Source organism: Anolis carolinensis, chromosome 2 (assembly GCF_035594765.1).
Source record: "Anolis carolinensis isolate JA03-04 chromosome 2, rAnoCar3.1.pri, whole genome shotgun sequence".
NCBI lineage: Eukaryota > Metazoa > Chordata > Lepidosauria > Squamata > Dactyloidae > Anolis > Anolis carolinensis.
Genome location: NC_085842.1, coordinates 198,470,172 through 198,493,578, shown reverse-complemented (window position 1 = coordinate 198,493,578; position 23,407 = coordinate 198,470,172). Strand labels below are relative to the sequence as shown.

At 40.2% G+C, this 23,407-nt stretch overlaps 1 protein-coding gene across 3 annotated transcripts in view; it reads right to left on the bottom strand.

Moving 5' to 3' along the window:
• Positions 1-23,407, bottom strand: part of abca1 (ATP binding cassette subfamily A member 1) — a 160,444-nt gene that overhangs the window by 47,635 nt on the left and 89,402 nt on the right. For all 3 annotated transcript variants that reach the window (XM_008103698.3, XM_016991135.2, XM_062971510.1), the window contains 4 exons: positions 21,138-21,224; positions 13,988-14,228; positions 13,600-13,739; positions 11,802-11,918 (listed from right to left, as the gene is read on the bottom strand). In XM_008103698.3, the coding sequence (XP_008101905.2) occupies positions 11,802-11,918; positions 13,600-13,739; positions 13,988-14,228; positions 21,138-21,224 (585 nt within the window). The remainder of the gene's footprint in view (positions 1-11,801; positions 11,919-13,599; positions 13,740-13,987; positions 14,229-21,137; positions 21,225-23,407) is intronic.

Here is a 23,407-nt window from a genome sequence, read left to right as displayed (position 1 = left end):
CAACTTCAGACTGAAGCATGTTGTTATTTCACCTGTAAGTAGGAAAACTAAACATCTGAAAGCAATTATTACATAGTTGTTTCCATTAAATAAAACAAAATCCAGCATCCACAAAAGAGAGGCCAACCAGAATGGAACAAACACTTGTGACTCTTAACACTATCCTTAAAATAATGATGATAATAATAATAATAATAATAATAATAATAATAATAATAATAATAATAATTTATTTGTATTCCACCCTATCTCCCCAAGGGGACTCAGGGCAGATTCCAGCAAACATAGGCTCAAGGCAAACATCAATGCCTAGAAACAACAAACACAGATAAAGGTAAAGATTTCCCCTTCTGGTTCTGAGAAGTGGTGCTCATTTCTGGCTCTGGGGGTTAGTCCTCATCTCTATTTCTTAGCCAAAGAGCCTGTGTTGTCCATAGACACCTCCCAGGTCATGTGGCTGGCATGACTGCATAGAGTGCCGTTTACCTTCCCATCAAGGCAGTACCTATTGATCCACTCACATTTACATGTTTTCGAACTGCTAAGTTGGCAGAAACTGAGGCTAACAACAGGAGCTCACCCCGTCCCTCGGACTCGAACCACCAACCTTCTGGTCAGTAAGTTCAGCAGCTCAGTGCTTTAACACACTGTGTCACCGAGGACTCCTCTGTGACAAGTATAAAACAATATTTATACAGTTAACTGTGACAGTTAACATGGGATCAACGCTGTATAAATATTGGTCTGTGACAAGTACAAAACAATATTTATACTGCATTGATCCCATGTTAACTGTCACAGTTACAACTTCTGAAATCCTGGACTCAAAATTCTCTGCACAACACCAAACTACATATCCCAGGATTCTGTAAGAAGGAGCCACAGCAACTGCATGGGATGAAACTGGTTTAGTTATGCAGTATGGATACACTTAATACTATAATACAGGGTAGAGATATGGGCTTGGGAAAGAGTTTTTTTTTACTTTTGTTTATTTTTTAATTTATTCAAATAGACATACATTTGTGAGTGTTAGTTGCATACAGTGCAATACTTTCCAGCTATTAGTCTTCCATAATCATTTCTCAGATAATATATTTTCTTTAAGGGGTCACAGTCTTCTATATAAATAGTACATATAAAGGTATTATAGACTCCAAATTAATATACATTCCTCCTTGTCTACAGTCTTATGTAGGTTCCCCTATGTACATTTTTAGATTAATTTTACATTGAGATGTTGGATCATTGCTTGCCATTCATTAATAAAGTTCTCTAAAGGTTCTCCTCTTAAAAGTACAGCTATTTTATCCATTATCAGCAAATCTGTAATGTATTTTCCCCATTCTTCTAAGGGAGGTATCTCTGAGGTTTTTCCAGTATCTGGTGTATACTATTCGAGCTGTCACTGTCGCATAAAACATTTTTTTCTGAATTTCCTTTCTAGTTCTTCATCAGGCATGGGAGAGAGTTTTTAAAATCTGTATGTTGATCTCGCTCTATTCAAAGAAGCTCACTTAGCACTATCCTGATTCTTGCCCACGAGGTGGCAGCCTCCCACACCATCTCTGGAAAATCCTGATGCCGTATTACCGAAAATAAACAAGCAAAATCTGTACTGTATACTGGGAGAGTTTACGGGAAGAAAGAATCTGATCTGGATCGTTGTTGTTACTGGCAGCACAGTCCAAAAGACTCTCTGCTCTCAGATGAGGCAAAGAAGTGACTTGGCACAACTGGGTAATAATACTGCAGGGCATGGACCATATAATAATGCAACAGCCAAAATGGTTCATTGCACACATAGCACTACTAGTGAATTCTTATTTATGTTCACTCCAAAGAAACTGAGTTCAATGGGATTTCCCCTCCAGGGAATTGTCTATAGGAGTTTAGCCTAAATCTCGTGCTAAGCCTATTATAAACAAAAATGGCAGAATGAACACAAAATGGCAAAACAAATAAACAACTGTGTTGTCGAAGGATTTCATGGCCAGAATCACTGGGTTGCTGTGAGTTTTCTGGGCTGTATGGTCATGTTCCAGAAGCATTTTCTCCTGATGTTTCACCCACATCTATGACAGGCATCCTCAGAGGTTGTGAGGTGTATTGGAAACAAAGCAAGGGAGGTTTATACATCTGTGAAAGGTCCAGGGTGGGAGAAAGAACTCCTGTCTGTTGCAGGCTAGTGTGAATGTTGCAATTAATCACCTTGATCAGCATTAATGGTCTTGCCAGCTTCATGGCCTGGCTTCTTCCTGCCTGGGGGAATCCTTTGTTCAGAGGTATTAGCTGCCCCTGATTGATTCATGTCTGGAATTCCTCTGTTTTCAGAGCATTGTTCTTTATTTACCGTTCTGATTTTAGAGTTTTTTATATTCACACTGGCCTCCAACAGACAAGAGTTCTTTCTCCCACCCTGGACCTTTCACAGATGTATAAACCTCCCTTGCTTCATTTTCAATATATCTCACAACCTCTGAGGATGTCTGCTACAGATGTGGGCGAAATATCAGGAGAAAATGCTTCTGGAACATGGTCATTGTGATGACTCATGGGCCATGTAGTCCCGTTCCTGGTACTATTGAGGCAGATGAAGAGGAAAACTTGGGTTTCCCACCGTTTCAGCCAGAATTGGAGCCTTTGCACCTGCAAGATGTTTGCCCACAAAAAGTCAGCCAAACAAGCCTTGAGCAGAAATCTCCCCCATTTTCTCGCCGGGATTATTATAATCAAGATAGGGGCGCTCGAGAGGCGACTCGCCGGAGCGCCAGGATAGCTGCCAGACAATTAGCTGATTAAGTCTGCTTCCCTTGGGAAACTTTAAGGAGTCAAGCATCTGGACACAGTATAGGTTTCGGTTCTTGTTCCCCAGAGAAAGTGTTCCTTGGCGGGAAAACAAGATCCTATATAGGTGTTTGCCCGCAAAGGAATCCTTGCGGAGTCAATTCGTCGGCTTGAGGAGCGAAATCGTGTGTAGACTTCGTACTCCAGTTCCCAGATCCTGGATCAAGTTTCCAGCCCAGCCTTGTACCATGGACTTCTATGGACTCAGTTTTTGATTCATGTTTGCCTTGTTTCAAGTTTGATCTTGCCAAGTTTCAAGTATTGCCTAGCCTTGCGTTTTAAACCACGGACCTTGCTTCTCTGATTCAAGCCTTGTTTTCCAGTTTCCTTCGGATTTACCCTAAGCCTCAAAGACTATGGACAGTTCCCCACACTATTGCTTGTCAAATAGTGTGTGTTTCGGTGAAGTGGATTATAACTTTGGACTTTAATATCTCATATTGGACCTTGTTTTCCTGGACTATATTTGACCTTTCCTGAAAGGTCTACTTCTGAACTATATTCTTCACTTATTTTTATTGACTTTATATATTCCTTTAATAAAGATATTAGATAGATTCTGGTCTCTGCGCATGGTTATTGGTGCTCTGCAGCCTGGGTCCTGACAGTCATACAGCCTGGAAAATTCACAACAATCCAAATAAACAATTGCCAGAAAGTGGGCATAGATCTAATGTTTGTTTTTAAATCTACAATCTATATAATTAGTACAGTAGAGTCTCACTTATCCAACACTCGCTTATCCAATGTTCTGGATTATCCAATGCATTTTTGTAGTCAATGTTTTCAATACATTGTGATGTTTTGGTGCTAAATTTGTAAATACAGTAATTACTACATAGTATTATTGTGTATTGAACTACTTTTACTGTCAAATTTGTTGTATAACATGGTGTTTTGGTGCTTAATTTGTAAAATCATAACCTAATTTGATGTTTAATAGGCTTTTCCGTAATCCCTCCTTATTATCCAACATATTCGCTTATCCAACATTCTGCTGGCCCGTTTATGTTGGATAAGTGAGACTCTACTGTATATGGATATACTGTGCAAGTGTCCAGAGACTAGTCTGGTGCCAGGGTAACCAAAATAAGCCTCTAAAATTACAGTTAGTAGTCCAAAGAGTTATTAGGCTGGCCCTACCACTAGACATTTCCATCATCATCATCATCATCACCATCACTGCTATTATTATAGTTTTAGTGCAAGAAAGGCATTGTATTGCTCACTCAAGCACCTAAACGCCAGGCAGTATGTACAGTCAACCCTCCTTTGCAGCTTTGACTTTTGCAGATCTGATTATTAACGTACTTTATTAAAATGTTCTTTCTAGTAATGTCTAGGTCCTCCATTGCAATCTGTGGAACTTGACAATAGAAGTTGATTGAAGAGACATAGTAGAAAAGACCTAGGGATTCCTAGAGATATGTTATCTCACGTAAAAAAGAGAGAAAGTTTTTTTATCTGTGGATTTTTCACTTTTTCAGGGTTCCTGTGTGCTTAACCCTAGCAAATGTGAAGGCCTGACTGTAGTAGATGTTTAATATAGTTACTGAAAACAACCACTAAAAATGAGTTTGGCTATACTTTGTATCGCCATTCCCTGTAATAGGATTTTTTTTAAACCATGCCAACAGGCCCACCCACAGATAGGAGGAATTTTTGCAATTCCGGGGAAAAGCAAGGTATACTGCAAATGCAATCATTTTCAAAAAGCTTAAAATAAAAGGCCTTGCGTCACCATAGAATTTGAAGTAATAAAAGTGCAGAGCAAAGTGCAAGTTCTTCTCCAAAAAGGCATAAATATGGTACTCTAGATGTAGCTGGACTGGAAAAATACCAGCTGTAACCAGCATGGCCAACTGTGAGGAATGCTGGGAGTTGCAGTCCAAGAACATCTGGAGGCTGCATAATTCCCAATCTTGTCTGAATAAGCTCAGACACACACAAAACTGAAGGGAAGCCTGCTTACATCTGTGGAGGACATGAGATGGATATGAGGTGGTTTGGGGCCGTGGTGGAGCAATGGGTTAAACCCTTGTGCTGCTGAACTGCCAACCTGAAAGTCAGCAGTTCGAATCCACAAGACGGGATGAGCTCCCACTCTTAGCCCTAGATCCTGCCAACCCAGCAGTTTGAAAACATGAAAATGTGAGTAGATCAATAGGTACCACTTTGGTGGGAAAAGGCAAAAAGACGCTCCAAGCAGTCATGCCAGCCACATGACCAGGAGGTGTCTACGGACACAGGCTCCTTATGGAAATGGAAAAAGAGCACCTCCCTAAGAGCCGGAGTTGAGCAGCACCTCCAGAGCTGGAAATGAAAGGAGAAGCCTTTGCCTTTGTTTGTGTCTCATTATATGTAACTAGCTGTGCCCGGCCACGCGTTGCTGTGGCGAAGTCTGGTGGTATGGGAAATAAAGTATTGAGGAATTGGTGGTAGTTAAGGTAAAGGGTAAAGGTTTTCCCCAGACATTAAGTTCAGTCGTGTCCGACTCTGGGGGTTGGTGCTCATCTCCATTTCTAAGCCGAAGAGCCGGCGTTGTCCGTAGACTCCTCCAAGGTCATGTGGGATGACTACATGGAGCGGCGTTACCTTCCCGCCGGAGCAGTACCTATTGATGCACTCACATTTGCATGTTTTCGAACTTCTGAGTTTGCAGAAGCTGGAGCTAACAGTGGGGGCTCTCCCCCAATTCAAACCTGTGGCCTTTCAGTCCAGAAGTTCAGCAGCTCAGCGCTTTAACACGCTGCGCCATTAGGGGATATTATTTCCTAAAGGTTGTGAATATACAATATTTCTGATTGGTTTTTTTTGTTTGTTGGAGGCAAGTATGAATGCTGCAATTAGGAAAAATGATTAGGATGTAATGGCCTTGCAGCTTTAAAGCCTGGCTGTTTCCTCCCTGAGTGAATTTTTTGTTGGGAGGTGTTAGCTGGCCCTGATTGTTTCCTGTCTGGAATTTCCTTGTTTTCAGAGTGGTGTTGTTTGCGATATTTTATGTGCTTCTACTGTCTGTGGCCCTGAGAAAACAGAGGATTTTCCAGACTTTGATGATGGGAATACTTTGTTGGGAGGTGTTAGCTGGCCCTGATTGTTTCCTGTCTGGAATACCCTTGTTTTCAGAGTGATGTTGTTTGCGATATTTTATGTGCTTCTACTGTCTGTGGCCCTGAGAAAACAGGATTTGCCAGACTTTGATGATGGGAATACTTTGTTGGGAGGTGTTAGCTGGCCCTGATTGTTTCCTGTGTGGAAATCCCCTGTTTATTTACTGTCCTGGTTTTAGAGATTATATTGTTCTGCATTATTCTATCCCAGTAATTATTTCATATTAAAGAAGAATCTCACTTATCCAACATTCGCTTATACAATGTTCTGGATTATCCAACACAGTCTGCCTTTTCATAATCAATGCTTTTGTAGTCAGTGTTTTAAATTCATTGTGATATTTTAGTGGTAAATTTGTAAATACAGTAGAGTCTCACTTATCCAATATAAACGGGCCGGCAGAACGTTGGATAAGCAAATATGTTGGATAATGAGGAATTAAGGATAACCCTATTAAACATCAAATTAAGTTATGATTTTACAAATTAAGCACCAAAACATGTTAGACAACAAATTTGTCAGAAAAAGTAGTTCAGTACACAGTAATGCTATATAGTAATTACTGTATTTATGAATTTAGCACCAAAATATCACGATATATTGAAAGCATTGACTACAAAAATGCGTTGGATAATCCAGAACGTTGGATAAGCGAGTGTTGGATAAGTGAGACTCTACTGTAAATACTACATAGCATTACTGCGCATGGAACCACTTTTTCTGTCAAATTTGTTGTATAATATGATGTTTTGGTGCTTAATTTGTATAACGATTACCTAATTTGATGTTTAATTGGCTTTTCCTGAATCCCTTCTTATTATCCAACATATTCACTTATCCTGCCGGCCTGTTTACGTTGGATAAGTGAGACTCTACTGTATATTTCTAATCTTATATTATCTGCTCAGAACTGGATTATCTGAGGCCCCTTCTTCACAGCTGTATAAAATGCACACTGAAGTGGATTATATGGTAGTGTGGAGTCAAGATAATCCAGTGCAAAGCAGATAATATAAGATTATAAATGGGTTATATAGCTGTGTGGAAGGGCCTTGGGTCTACACTGCCATATAATCCAGTGCAAATTAGATAATCTGTGGAAGAAGCCTAAGTGAGGCCTAAATCTGCCTGTCCCCTAACTGAACCCTGGCTGTCTCTTGGTTGCTAGGCAACCAAGTGGGCAGAGATTAGCCCTTTAAACTGGCAGCAATTGGATAAAAAAATTATTGCTCTCCCTCTAATTAGGACTTTATTTTTCTTTTCTTTTTGTTGTATCAACCTTGAGGCGTGGATGATGGGTTGTGTTGTCAAATTTTGAGGTTGGGGGGCCTGTACTTTTGTTGTTTTGTGAATTGCCGTGATGCCATCACTCTTTTATATATATAGATTGTAATAAGCCGTTGAATGTTTGCCTGTGTCTGCTCATATGTACTGTAATCCACTCTGAGTCCCCTTGGGGAGAAGGGCAGAATATAAATAAAGTGTTATTATTATTATTATTATTATATCCATCCAAAGATCTTTTGTTTGTTTCCCCAAATCTTTTAACAACAACACTTTGATAATTTAAATATTGATACTTATTACATTTTGGGATATGTTTTGCCTTACATTGTGGGATTTTGTTTTCCCAAAATTATTACATTTTGGGAGCCCCTGATGGCGCAGCAGGTTAAACCACTGAGCTGCTGAACTTGCTGACCGAAAGGTTGGAAGTTTGAATCTGGGAAGCGGGGTGAGCTCCCATTGTTAGCCCTAGCCTCTGCCAACCTAGCAGTTCGAAAACATGCAAATGTGAGTAGATCAATAGGTACCTCTCTGGCAGAAAGGTAACTGCGCTCCATGCAGTCATGCCAGCCACATGACCTTGGAGGTGTCTACGGACAATGCCGGTTATTCGGTTTAGAAATGGAGATGAGCACCAACCTCCAGAGTCAGACATGACTAAACTTAAATGTCAGGGGAAAATCTTAACTTATACCTTTTCCTTTTGATATACTTTTGGCTCTATATGATCAGCTAATTTTCTCCACTCCTACTTTTGGTTTCTCTAATCTTCTCTGTATTGTTCCAATTTTAGTATACATGCTGACGAGCAATACTTTTAGTTTCTAGGTTTTAAAATTATATTTTATAGATGTCACGTTTGAATTATTTTAAGTGGTTCAACCGACAGACTAGGTTACTGGGTGACTAACACATACAATAACAAAGAAAGAAAAACAGCACTAAAAATTCTCATTTGCTGTGGATGTATAACCGGTTGCCAGATGTATAGTCACTGCTAACACCCAGGGTTATTTGGCGCCTGCCCTGTTAGACTTTGGAACAAGCTATAATATCATACCACGGTCTACCCATTTCTCTTCCTCACTATCAATCTGCACAGGGTTGGGAAAGGAAGGAAGGCATAAACAACGGATGCTGTCCAGTTGAGGAAAAAACAGGTCATCAACTGGAAGACCCAGTTTGCATTCTCTCTGGAACAAAACTTCACACTAGTACATTTTGTGTTGCTGTGACCGCCAAACAAATAGCCTGTTTTTTGAGAATGCTACAATCTAAACATCAATCCTGCTCTGGCTGCCAAAAGGGAGGGAGCTGGTTGGAAAATTTTCCTAGGAAAAGTCAGAGTGCACCTACACTATAGAATTATTGCAGTTTGACACCACTTTCATTGTCATGATTCAATGCACTATCTGGCAGAGAAGGCTTGTAAAACTGCAACTCACAGGATTCCATAGCATTGAACAATGACATTTAAAGTGTTGTTGAAGGTTTTCATGGCTGGAATCACAGGGTTGTTGTATGTTTTCCGGGCTGTATGTCCATATTCCAGAAGCATTATCTCCTGACGTTTCACCCACATCTATGGCAGGCATCCTCTGAGTTGTGGGCAAAACGTCACGAGAGAATGCTTCTGGAACATGGCCATACAGCCCGGAAAACACACAAAAACCCAATGGCATTTATAGTGGTGCAGAGGCATCCTCAGACTGCAAGTTAGGCAAAACAGCTGCCCTGCCCTGCCTGGATGTATGCAAATTCTTAGGCTTTCCAAAGGAATATATGTGAGTAGTTAAACTTTGATTAATGAATATTATGAAAGTAGGGATTTCCCCCTTTTTTCTTCCCAGTGATTGATAAGGAAATTGAACTCAGGATCCCCATAAAAGAGGTAACAAATAACCCTTTACAAAACCTCTGGCTCCTTAAACATCAGTGCTTCAGTTGATATTGACCTGGGAGGTTTTCAGCCTGTCCTGCAATATTAAAGATTAAGATCACCTAATGTCACTAGCCCAAATGCTTAATTAAATCTACTGGTCATTTCAACAAAGGTTGGGGAGTGACAAATGGGCTGGGATCTGAACCTCTTTCCTGCATTACAGCTGGTGAGGTAATATTTAATCACATTCTTCCCTAGTTCAGAGCCCCATGTAATGTGATTAGAGCAGTGCTCAGCGTAACAGAATGTGCAGCCTGCCTAAACTTGAATATCCCCCTCATTTTGCATTCATCTGAGCCATGTCCTTGGCAGGTGTACAGTCACAGTAGCCATGTGGGAGGGGAGGGAGGTTGATTTATACATGGCCACGGTCTGTGTGTTGTGCACAACAAATCCGTCTGCTTGGCACATCAAGAAATGATGAAGAGAAGAACTGTTGTCTAGAATAGGGCTTCAACTTTTTTCACTCGGAATCCCTTTCCGCCTGATTTTTTTAACAACCACAGGTGTATAGTTATACAAAATAGGCAACTATCAAACATTGACTGATAACAAACTAGGACTTGCAAGCCTTGCTAAACATGTAGATTTTCATTTTTGAGGCTCCCGGTGACGCAGAGGGGTCAACCCACGGAGCTGCTGAAATTGCTGACCAAAAGGTTGGAGGTTCGAATCCAGGGAGCAGAATGAGGGCCCGCTATTAGCCTCAGCTCTTGCCAACTTAGCAGTTCGATAACATGCAAATGTGAGTAGATCAATAGGTACTGCTCTGGTGGGAAGGTAACGGCGCTCCATGCAGTCATGCCAGCCACATGACCAGGAGGTTTCTACAGACACAGGCTCCTTGGCTTGGAAATGGAAAAAGAGCATCTCCCTAAGAGCCGGAGTTGAGCACCGCCTCCAGTGCCGGAAATGAAAGGAGAAGGCTTTGCCTTTGTGTCTCATTATATGTAATTGTAATAAGCTGATGAATGTTTGCCTGTGTCTGCTCATATGTACTGTAATCCGCTCTGAGTCCCCTCGGGGAGAAGGGCAGAATATAAATAAAGTGTTGTTGTTGTTGTTGTTGTTATATTGTACCTTTACACTTCATAGCTGAAACAGTTTCTGCAGACTTTACTGTGAACACTGTACATTGCTGCTAACAGATTTGTGTAAATGAGTGCCATCAAAAACCTTTCACTTAGAGGTGTGCAATTCGGCCAAAAGGCATGCCATTTTGGGGTCCATTGTCGGCTGACCCCTTATTCTGTTTACTGGGAAGTTACTCGAATGGGGAGGGGTTTTGCCATTTTCATTCTGCAAAGATTCGGCCCATTGGCTACAATGGGAAACTTTAAAGGCTAAATCCTCAGTCATTTTAAGGCCTATCTGCATGAAATCTACCTCAGTTTTAGACCCCATTTACAACTGCAGGCCTGTCAAATTTCAAAACAATTCACCAATCTACTGATTTTTTAGAATTATTTTAAGTTTTAATCACAACTCTGAGGGCAGAGGAGCTCCAGGGATGGCTAATGACTCTGAACAAAGGATGCCCCCCAGGCAAGAGATGAACCTTTCCAATGCTAATTAAGGTGATTAACAGCAACATTCACGCTGGCTTCCAACTGACAAAGAACTCTTCTCACACCCTGGACTCTCCACAGATATATATTAACCTTCCTTGCCTAGTTTCACAACTCCTGAGGTTGTCTGCCATAGATGTGGGCGAAACGTCAGGAGAGAATACTTCTAGAACATGGCCATACAGACTGGAATACATACAACAACGCTGTGATCCCGGCCATGAAAGCCTTCGACAACACAATCAAAACATTGTTTAAAAAAAGAGAAAGCGCAAGAGTGGGTTCTGGGAATTGTAGTCGCGAGTTGTGTCAATTCTCAGCCAATCAGAGAATGGTCACAAACAGGCTTTTTATTCACTGATAAACACACAGAGAGAAAAAACTTCAACTCCCATCATACTCTGAGAGGAACTTTTCAATGCTCGTCCTATGCAAGTGCTGCTGGGAAAGCGAGTTCCCAGGGCCCTCTCGGGAGGAGGAGGCAACTTTCCAAGAAAAACATGGAGGGAGGCTGCTTCTGCCAAGGAGAGAGAAAGAGGGCAGATCCCTGCCTCAGGTATATTGGAGTCTTAACTTCTTCCTCTCCAGAACTAATCCATTTTGCTGAGCTTTTTATCTCCCTCCTCCCCATTCAGTTTTCAGAGATTATATAAAACAGCCCACCGAAAACTACAAATCATTTTCATTCAAACTGATACAGGCCCAAGCCTACTTTTACTGTTGCCAATTTTTTTTTAAGCAAAATTGAGCAAAGGGGACCCCGTTTAGCATCAGGACCCCCAGTTTAAGAAGCAGTGGAAGAAACAGAGGTAGAGAAAAGGACCTTCTCCTTCCATCCCAGGACATTATCACATTGCTCTGGCAAGAAATCCCCGACACAAATAAACTGGTCACAAGAAATGAGCTGCTACACAAATATATATGCACTTCCTAACGGACAAAGTGCCAACCATAATCCTAAAATAAACAAATGTAAGTCATTTCTTGCAAACAGGACCTTTTCTATTCCATGTCACCTGAGAAACAACTAGTTATGGCATACTGACCCGGACCAGATCCATTTCCGAGCTTTTCTCCATGAAAGCTTTTATCTTTGGCCTTATCTCTTCCCACATCCCTCCAAGATCACGGAAGACACCAAGCTCCTGGAACGTCTTGTTTACCTGTCAGGTTAGCAAAGGGGGCAAAGGTAACTATCAAAACCACAAAAACGCAGAACAACCAGGTGAAAAACTATTTTCTTTATGTGTTAGCAATAGTGTTATCCCTCCAAGCCCACAACCTTGGCATTTTATCCCAGAAGTTAGAACACAAAAAACAAATTTGAACATCTCTCTCTCTTTGTCTTTTTTGTCTTCAGTCAAGAAAATTAATTTTGCCAGAATTTTTAAAACTAAAACAACTAGAATTTCTCAATCAGCATCATGGCTGGGGGCCTTTGGGCATTATAGCTCTCCAAAAACAAATGTTTCAAAGTTTTGATTTATTTGAATACTCCTCTTTGGCTCACAGAACACTCTGTACAGATTCTCACCACTAAAAATACAAGAGAAAGGGAGATATGTAACTTTGAAAAAAAATCACTACTTTTAAATCATTGTATTACTTAAAACTGCAAAGCACGGGCTGTTCTTAAGAAATTGCTTGGGTCAGCAAATGCAGCATGTGACCCAGGGCCTTGTGGATGTCAAACAGTGTTGCATAAACAAACACTGACCAACCTAGGCTCCTAATGATTTCTGACTCATTTTAACTTCCCCTCCTGAAAATTTTCGCTCACTAGGCCCCTCTATGTTTCTGTATGCATGGAAACGCACACAATATTTCAGGGCAAGAATCCCAACAGTGCTGCTGCCTGAGATCCTTAAACTGGAGCTGCTGAAGACGGAATATGCATTTGTTCCAGAAAATCTTGGGAATTCAATTTTTTCAATGAGAGCTCCCAGAATCTCTTGGCTCACATTAGCTATGGACATACTGCCCCCACAATGATTTATTAAGTTGTAGTACCATGCAGTAACTTTTCCAAGCTCTATGGGACTTGATTTCTAAGTTATGGCTCCTCCTTAACACATATAAATTGCATGGGCATGTGCAGCTTTCAGCAGCAAAAGTATAGAGAAGGCATTTGGCTAATAGTAGTAGTAGTAGTAGTAATAATGTAAATAATGTAATCCTAAATGCCTGGGAAGTGTTTGACTTGTAATTTTGTGATACGAAATCCAGCATATACATCCCACTTGCTTTGTCATACTGTGTTTTTGTGTCAATAAAATAATAATGTTATAATAATAATGTAAGCCACTCTGAGTCCCCCTTGGGGTGAGAAGGGCGGGGTATAAATAAAGTAAATAAATTATTGATGATAATAGTAGTAATAATAATAATAATAATAATAATAATAATAATAATAATAATAATGACAGTCGCATTGACGAAAAACAACAGGAAAACTCAGCCGCTATCAGGACCTCAAGATTGAACTTCAAAGACTCTGGCAGAAACCAGTGCAGGTGATCCCGGTGGTGATGGGCACATTGGGGGCCGTGCCAAAAGATCTCAGCCGGCATTTGGAAACAATAGACAGTGACAAAATCACGATCACAATTGCAAAAGGCCACCCTACTGGGATCTGCACGCATCATCCGAAAATACATTACACAGTCCTAGACACTTGGGAAGTGTTCGACTTGTGATTTTGTGATATGAAATCCAGCATATCTATCTTGTTTGCTGTGTCATAATAAAATAATAATAATAATAATAATAATAATAATAATAATAATAATAATAATAATTTCCAGATAAAAAGTGATGAATTGGAATTGAGTTCTAGGTTCTTACCTCAGACATGACTGCCCTTGTTGCTGGTGTGTCTGGGGTGTACAAGACTTTGCCAACAAGCAAAGGTTTCAGAGCTCTCCATATAATCTTGGAAAGTGGGCTGGATTCCAGTTTCTTCATTAGGTCATTGCAGTAGGGTGCTTTAAGAGAAATATATGTTTTAAGTGAAATATACTAAAGCAACTTAGCATATCCTCCCGCCCTCTCTCCCTTCTTTCTTCAAATATGGGAGGCAAGCATTATCTTCCCACCTGATCTCTGACAGCTTATCCAAAATAGGCAATCCATCTCTCTGTTTCCTGCTACTTCTTGTATCTTAGGCCATTAAAGAGATTTTGACAATGCATCAAAATAGAACATCTGCACATTCCCACGGAGTTCTACTTACTGGTAGAATTATCGTAGAAATCAGCTGCCTCATCTTCAGTACTGTTACTTCCAAAGAAAGCTTTGTAATTGTTGTCTTCATACCAGTTGAGAGACTTGATCTGCAATCCGCCTCCCTCAGGATGGCCGCAAACAATTCGGGACACTGCCTGGTAAATTTCGGCAGAAGAACTGGTGGCATTCACGTTAGTCAGGAACTTCACCTCCTGTCTCATGTCACTCCAGCTTTTCATGCTCACCAACTATAGTTCATAAAGAAAGAGGGGAATGTGTTGTCAAAGGCTTTCATGGCCGGGATCACAGGGTTCTTGTATGTCTTCCAGGCTGTGTGGCCATGTTCCAGAAGTATTCTCTCCTGACGTTTCTCCCACATCTATGGCGGGCATCCTCAGAGATTGTGAGGCATGGAAACAATAAGGTTGTGAGGGAAATACACTCAGGATTCAACAATAGCCGGGCTGGGCTATTGAGAGCAGCAGGGGATCACATTAACTCCAAAAAAATCTTGGGGGCCTGCATCCCCACTAAAACACCTATTGTAAAAAAAACAACAATTTTTTGCACAATTTTTCCCTCTAATCTGTGGAGCTCATGTTCTCCATGTTTTTTGGATCCCATGAGCCAGCTTAGGCTGTCCTAAGTTCTTGTTTGTCTTATCCTAAAGTAGAGCTTTCCAAACTTTTAATGTTGATGACACACTTTTTAGACATGTGTTATTTCGTTATAAGAGGTGGTTCCAGATACCAGCTTAACCTGGGAACAGGCCCGTAGCCAGGATTTTGTTTCGGGAGGGGCTGGGATTTTGGTTCGGGGGGGGGGGGGCTGAGTCTGAGCAGGAGAGGGTCTGCCCTAGCAAATTTTTTGTATCATTATCCTGATACCCCCCCATGCATATGGGATATATTGAGCATGGTGATCAGATAATGAAATGAATAAACATAACAGTTTAAATAATGCAGAGCTTTCTCATTAAGTACATGCAACACACCCACACATTGCAGCTGACATACTAACCTGTAGCAACACACAGTTTGGAAAGCTCTTTCCTAAAGGCTTATAGTTGGCTGCTTAAATCATGTGGACAGGATGAAAATCAGAGGCTATTCAGGCATTCTGATAGTTCCCTCAGCAAAATCCTGCTTGCCTTGGTTTGCCACTTTCATTTAAAAGAAAAAGTGAAATAACCACGGTATTTTGGGAGAAGAGACACTGCTAGTGTGATGGTACAAGAGCTGACAACTGTTCAAGAAGAGAGAGAGCCAAAACCTTGCTTTGCATGGCAGTACTCAAGGCAATGAGTCTCTGCACCATGAATTTAGGTTCAAAACTTGCGCTGTAATCTAACATCTTATGTTTTGTTCCACTGTCTGTCCTTCTAAGGGGAGAATACATTTTCGAAAGTAAAAGAATGTTCACAATCATGGTCACTTAACGCATTATTTTAATCAATCAATCAATCAATCAATCAATCAATCAATCAATCACGTGATTGACTGAATAATTTAGCCACAAGTTATTCATGCAACTTCTGTAGACCCCACTGAATACATCTAAACAAACTTTCCTAATATTCTGTCACATATATTGTCATCCTAGATACTGCCTGAAGTTTGAACAAAAATGTAATTGATAGTTGTATTAAAAACGTGACAGTCTCCTAGCAAACTTCAGATCACATCAGTAATTAGAAAAGCCATTCAAAGCCTTTGTCTGAATGAATTTCAAACTAGCTTTAGGACAACTCAGCCCCACAAGAATCTAGGAGCAGTTTATTAATCTGTGAAAATGTCTTAACCGGTTCGAAAAGGATGCTAGTATATCTTTTCTGACACAACAATGGCAGTGTCATTTCAGATATTTGACATGTAATACAATATGCTTTCTCTAGCAACCTGTGAACAAGACTCTTTGTATTTAGACATTTACAAATGCTTCTAGCAACAGCTCTTAATTTTTTTTAAAGGCAGTGACACTGTGAAGACAGAAGCCGATTGATGTGGATGGATGTGCTTCTTAACCAGTTCTGGGTGAATTGAAAGATCAAGTTCAGGATATATATTATTGCATATTGTTCAGGCTCTCTCAACATTATTTTTGGCATCTTAGCAAAAGGAACAACATTGCAATATATATAAGAAATCTGGTTGGATTTTTAAAAAGCAGAGATGGCAGAAATAACTAAGACCTAGGTGTACATTTTATACACATAATACAATACTACACTATTGAAAAATAGTGTAGTGCAGTAAGTTTACTAGAATTCGTGAAATTGATTATGGAACGGCCTTAGACCTTGCTTTTGGATGATTTGTCTTAACATTGGAATATATTTTAATTATGTTTTATGTATGTATCAATTTTAATTTAATCTTACTTCATGTTTTTATGTCCAAGGCACTATAGTAGTGCCGTTTGTAAGCCACTTTGAGTCCCCCCATGGAGTAGTGAAAGGCGGGATATAAATATGGTAAATAAATAAATACATAAAATACACAGTCCACAAAGGCTTTGAATGGCTTTTCCAATTACTGACATGATATGAAGTTTGCTAGGAGACTGCCATATATCTAATACAATTATTTATGCACATAAGGCAATACACAGTCCACAGCCATCTAAAGACAGCAGGTCTTGCCTCCTGAACACAACCTGGACACAATATATTATTTGAGAACACAGAAATGACCACTCGAACAACCACCAAGTCAGACTACACAGAGAAGCTACTAAAATGCACACGCATGTGGACAATTCCAACAGAAAGGAGGAAATCATGAAAATGAACAAAATCTGGCTACCCGTATTAAAAACCTCTAAAATCAGGAGAGTAAATAAAGAACACTTTGAAAACAGGGGGATTCCAGACAGGAAACAACCAGGGCCAGCTAACACCTCCCAACAAAGGATTCCCCCAAGGCAGGAAGTGGCCAGGCTTTGAAGCTGCAAGGCTATTTAATGCTAATCAAACTGGCCAATTACAACATTCACATTTACCTCAAACATACAAAAGTTCTTTCTTCCACCCTGGACTTTCCACAGATATATATAAACCCCCCTTGCCTAGATTCCAACAGACCTCACAACTTCTGCCATAGATGTGGGCAAAATGCCAGGAGAGAATGCTTCTGGAACATGGCCATACAGTCCGGAAAACTCACAGCAACCCAAAGACAAAGCACACAGACCAACATTTACAGACTAGACAATGTCATGTTGGTGCTACTAATTTTAAAAATCCTGAAACAGCTTGGAACTGAAATATTTATACCAAATGAATCCACCTGAGCATTCACCCACATTGCTACCTATCAAAGGCTATTATTAGGCAGAGTGAAGTGGCCATCATAATAAGCAGTTTCTCAGAGCCTGGTGATGGTGGAGTCACTGTCATCAGAATAAGAAAAACCACCAAGTTATGGAGAATTTGCAAATCTGCTTCCTTTCAGATGTGGTGTTTCCTGCAGCAGAAATGTGACAAGGCTCTGGATTTTGCTAGCAGATGCAGAGTTCTAGAGAGCCCACTTGGCTTCATCCCAGCTCTGGCAAATGATGCAGCTAGCAAGCAGCCTGCAAGACTCTTTGGGGCAGTAGCAGAAGCCAGGAACAATATTCTCTTCACAAATTAGTCCCCATTCCTGCCACAGCTTGGTTTGGGGGTTTCTAAATATTTGCACTTCCTAGAGGAGTGATTTCATATGAACTTTATTTCAAGGAGAAATGTGCAAAACATGGCCTAAATATCTACCTACTGTGGGGATTTGTAAAAGAGGCACCATTATGTAGTGAGTTGACTGGAAAGGGCATGTGTCAACAGCTGATTGGTTGAGCCAGCCAGGAGCCAGAATTCCGATTGGCTGCTGTCTCTAGCTTGGTGCTGAAACAAACGGTTTTAACTGCCACTTTCATCTCGGAGAGGGAGGAGAACAGCTGACTGGAAATGGTCAAGGAGGAAATGGCTGCCATACTCTCCGAAGCCTGATTATTTATAAGGCAAATGAGGCATATTTAAATACTGTTTAAAGGGACTCTTTATTCCCTATGTTCTCTGTGTGAATTCAGAAAGACTGCTATATATATTGTTGGCCTGTTTGAACTTTTGAATTGAAGTAAAGATACTGTTACTTGTTACACAAGCCTGAGTAACATTTTATTATACTGCAGGGTTTATCTTGATTCAGAAACTGTGGTAAAGCTTCTATTTATTTATTTCTACAACCCCCAACACCTACGTACTGTTCTCAGCTATCCAGTTTTTGTTTTTGTTTGACCCATTTTATAGACCCATTAACACTGCTACCTGGACATGTTTTTTAAATAGTCTTATAGAACCACACTAAACCTCGGTCTTTGGAAACAGGGGAGTTTAGAATTTGCATTCATTTAAATACATTAGCATGTGCACATTAGTGATGTCTGGAGGCACTATTGTCCCCCATCTCAGCCACCCCCAGACAGATGGCACTTCTACTAACTCCACACCCGAGGGAGATTAAATGAAGGAATTAGGCACCCATTCCTCTATGCTTTTGTCACAGAAAATTCAATACACCAAGAAAAGCATCCTCAAGGATGATTTCCATGTCACAAGCAAAGGAAAAATGCCTTGGTTTTGAACTTGCATTGGAAAAGAGGAACAGTACTGGCTGTGGTTTGGGAGCCAAAGAAAAGTCACATTCCTCAGCAAGACTATTTTGCAATCCCAACCAGTAAAGAGATGTCATATGGCTTTGCTTTTCTATTATTATTTATTTTTACATTAGACAAAAAGGAAGAAGAAAGGACAGAAGAAGAAACACTACTTGGCATCCAAATCATGTAACAGGAAGCAGCTGTAACTAGAAAGTCCGGAGCAAACTTTAACATGCTGACGTTCTCTCTTGATTTCAAATAGATTTTTCTGTTAAATTCTATTTTTCAGCCAAGAAGAGAACTGTTAAGTTTTAAAAGTCAACAAAGGCAATCTCTTTGCTGGGCCAGATGTGGGCTGCGTAAAGAAAATGGATTCCCTTGAATTAACAAAGCAATAATCTACTATTAAAATCACCATTGTGAACTTTAAAGAGGAAATCTGTTTAAAGTAACCCTTGTTAAAAATTCCCTTCTACGAGAAAGAAACAGTAATCAGTATTGTGAATATAACAAATGTATGTTTCATTGTATACTATTTTTGTTGTACCTTTTACAAGTTGTTGAATGAATGTATATGTTTGTGATTATTTCAGTATTTTAATAGTGGATTATTACTTTGCAGATGTGGGTTGGAAAGGAAGAAAATGTGCTCCTCCCCCTCCTTCCTCTTCTTCTCTCCTTGTTCTTCCACAAAACTAAAATTCTCCACCACCTCGAGTAACCCGAGGCAGCTCAGCCAAGAGATTACTATAGTTCAGGGCTGAAATACTGTAACATTTGTGAACAATAAAGAAACGAGAAAAGAAAAAGAACAATAAGAATTCTTGAAGGCTTTCTTCTTCTTCATTCTCTCCCTATTTTGATTGAAACATCTACTTTCTAAATTAGGATGGGATTTTAACATAGGAAAGGAAAGTATTTTACACAAAAGTTCAGCCAGAACAAAGAGAGTTAGTTAATCTTTCATTCGTCCTCCTTTTAAGTTCAGGGAACACCCGATGGCGCAGCAGATTAAACCGCTGAGCTACTAAACTTGCTGACCAAAAGGTGTTAAAGCGCTGAGCTGCTGAATTTGCGAACTGAAGGTTTGCAGGTTCGAATCTGAGGAGTGGGGTGAGCACCCACTGTTAGCCCCAGCTTCTCCCAACCTAGCAGTTCAAAAACAGGCAAATGTGAGTAGAACAATAGGCACTGCTCAGGCAGGAAGTTAACAGTGCTCCATGTAGTCATGCCGGCCACATGACCTTGGAGGTGTCTACGGACAATGGCAGCTCTTTGGCTTAGAAATGGAGATGAGCACCAACCCCCAGAGTCAGACACGGCTAGACTTAATGTAAGGAGAAAAACTTTACCTTAAATTCAACAAGCTTGAAAAACAAGGCTGGCTCAAAACACCCAAGTAAAACTAATAAGCTTCTATTTCCAAAGCAATCAAGGTATCTTTAATTTCTTTGGCTTACAAATGCAGGAAAGCAGGATGGGCCGATTACAATTCTATTAAAGCCGCTATGGACTCAACCGGAAGCACATCTCTATGAGCATAATTGTTTGACTCGACCATGCTACTTGTCCTATACTATGGTGCAGAGACATGGACAATGACGAAGGCTTTCTCAAAACAACTACGACCACACATGCCTCCCTTGAAAGACAGCCCATTGGGATGTCTCTCTAAACATAAGAGAGAATGCAGACTGCACAATGAAGATGTTTGAAAAAAATCAAAAGTGGAAGATCCTCAACACCACGTTACCCAACTCAAACATCGCTTTTCAGGCCATGTGATGCACAGAACAAATGGGAGCAGGAGCAATGCCACTGCAACATGGTACCTGAGGGGATGGACGAAAACTCTTGGTCATCCTCCCACCCAATGCTCTGATCCATTCTGTATGGCGTATAATGTGAGAGGCAAACATGGTCGTACAATGGTAAACCAGTCAACTTGTGCTTGAAATAGATACGAATGGAGGCAATTAGAGAAGATGTTGTGACCATTGTACAAAATGTGGGACTGACCATTCCTTCCTACATGACCACTCTCATTTTTTACAGTGTTTGTAGTACTTCTTTTTGGTCTAGCATGACATGCAACCAGTCCATACTCCAGGAAATAATGCCTGGCTGCTCACTGGAAGGAAGGATATTAGGGACAAAGATGAAGTACTTTGGCCACATATTGAGAAGACAGGAAAGTTTGGAGAAGATTATGATGCTGGGGAAAATGGAAGGAAAAATGAAGAGGGGCCGACCAAGGGCAAGGTGGATAGATGGTATCATTGAAGTGACTGGCTTGACCTTGAAGGAGGGGATGGCCATGGCCAACAGGAAGCTCTGAAGTGGACTGGTCCATGAGGTCACAAAGAGTCGGAAGTGACTGAACGAATAAACAACATGACATGCAGATATAGTCACTGATTTTGGTGCTCTCTAAGAGTACAGCAATTTGAATCCCTCCGCTAACAGTATAATTGAATCGATAGTAATTGGAGCAAATGAGAGAGAATTATCACCAGCCCTACCTCTCTAAGAAGGTCTCCAAGGCTCCCCATCAACGTCTCCACAGTTCCTTTAAGATCCTGCAAAGTTGAATTGGAGGCGATCCCCTTCTGGAATAACAAATGAGGATTTAGTTTTAAATTACTTTAATTGCAAGATCAAGAAAACAGACAGACACTATTATCTACATTTTCAGACAGAAAGATGTTATATACTGAATCAGAAGGAGCATGAATTTGTGTTGGGATAGCACTGAGAGGTAGGCATTCATATCTCTTTCCACTTGGAAGTATGATGGACCATCCACCTTGGGAGTCTGAGAAACAATAGATAATGTCATCCATTCACCAATGAATCCTTCTTCCTAAGTGCTCAAAGTTGAGCATACCTTTTCCAGAATTCAAAAATCTGACAACCTCTACAATCCCAAATTGTCCACATGAGTGGTTGAGATAGTGACAGCTTTCCTTTTTGAGAGCTCAATGTACACAGACTTTGTCTCATGCACAATATTATTCAAAATATTGAATAAATTGTCATCAAGCTGTGCATATAAGATAAACATGAAGCATTCATGAATTTCATGTTTACACCTGGATTGCATCTTCAACATTAGGAACATACAGTAGAGTCTCACTTATCCAAGCTAAACGGGCCGCCAGAAGCTTGGATAAGTGAATATGTTGGATAATAAAGAGGGATTAAGGAAAAGCCTATTAAACATCAAACTAGGTTATGGTTTTACAAATTAAGCACCTAAACATCATGTTTTACAACAAATTTGACAGAAAAAGCAGTTCAATACACAGTAATGTTATGTTGTAATTACTGTATTTACGAATTTAGCACCAAAATATCACGATATATTGAAAACATTGACTACAAAAATGGCTTGGATAATCCAGAAACTTGGATAAGTGAGGCTTGGATAAGTGAGACTCTACTGTATATAAAAATACAGTACAAGTATTTCAAATTCCAAAAATAATGTGAAACCTAAAACACTATAACATTATAAATATTTAGGAAAGGAAAAGGTTTCCCCCTGACATTAAGTCTAGTTGTGTCCGACTCCGGGGGTTGGTGCTCATCTCCATTTCTAACCCAAAGAGCCAGCATTGTCCGTAGATACCTCCAAGGTCATGTGGCCAGCATGATTGCATGGAGTGCTGTTACCTTCCTGCCAGAACGGTACCTATTAATCTACTCAAATGTGCATGTTTTCAAACCGCTAGGTTGGCAGAAGCTGGGACTAACAGCGGGAGCTCACTCCTCTCCTAAGTTCAAACTGCCGACCTTTCGGTCAGCAAGTTCAGCGACTCAGCGGTTTAACCCACTGCGCCACTGGGGGCTTCCTATAAATATTTATAAATATTTATAAATAGAAAAATAAAACAACATGAATAAATGCATGTAAATCACACTCTCTAAGTCTGATGTGTCAAAGACTGTGTTTTTATACTTCCCGACCTATCCCATCAGGCACATGAAACATAATCCTTAACTCTGCTGGTTCTGGGGTTACTTGGAAGTTTTATACTACTGGAAGACACAGAGCTCTAGCTTATGAGTCTGGCTGAAATTATTTACCTGTGCTTATATTGCATATAATATTCTCATTTTAGGAAGCAAAAAATATTGATACCTGTGTTTAATATACAGTAGGAAACAAGCTGTTCCAAGTCTCCTTGTGATCACTGTATAAATTATGAATCACGGCTAATGCTGTCATTTAGTACGTCACCCACACAATACAGGAAAAGGGTTTGGGTTAGAATTTCTCATGAGGATGACCCACAAATATCAAATACAACCTCTGTAAATGTTCATGGTTTGTCACACCCAGCTGGCTAGCTCTACTAATTTATAAATCTTGTGCGACTTTTCTGGAATAACCTACACTGTTATCTGGAGATATCAGATTTTATATCCTATTAAAAAAAAGAGAGATTGCCATGCTCATATCTTGTGTTTATACTAGTATTAACAGTGCCCAGGTGTGAGCAGACAGAGGAATGTCCTGTCTTCGTATTTTAGAAACATGTATCTGAAATAAGGAACTGGAAAGTTACATTCAGCTCTTAATAGCCGATCAAAGGCAAACCACTCAGCCCACCACATCCTTTGCTTCAACCAACTACTTTTTAAAGGAGTTTTAAAAACATCTAAAAGTAAATCTTGGGTTTTGCATCAGTACTATTCCATGGACCATCACTTTGAGTATCATTGTTCTGCCCTATTACAATGTAAATTCTAACATTTGGGAAATGACTACAGACAACTCATGACTCAG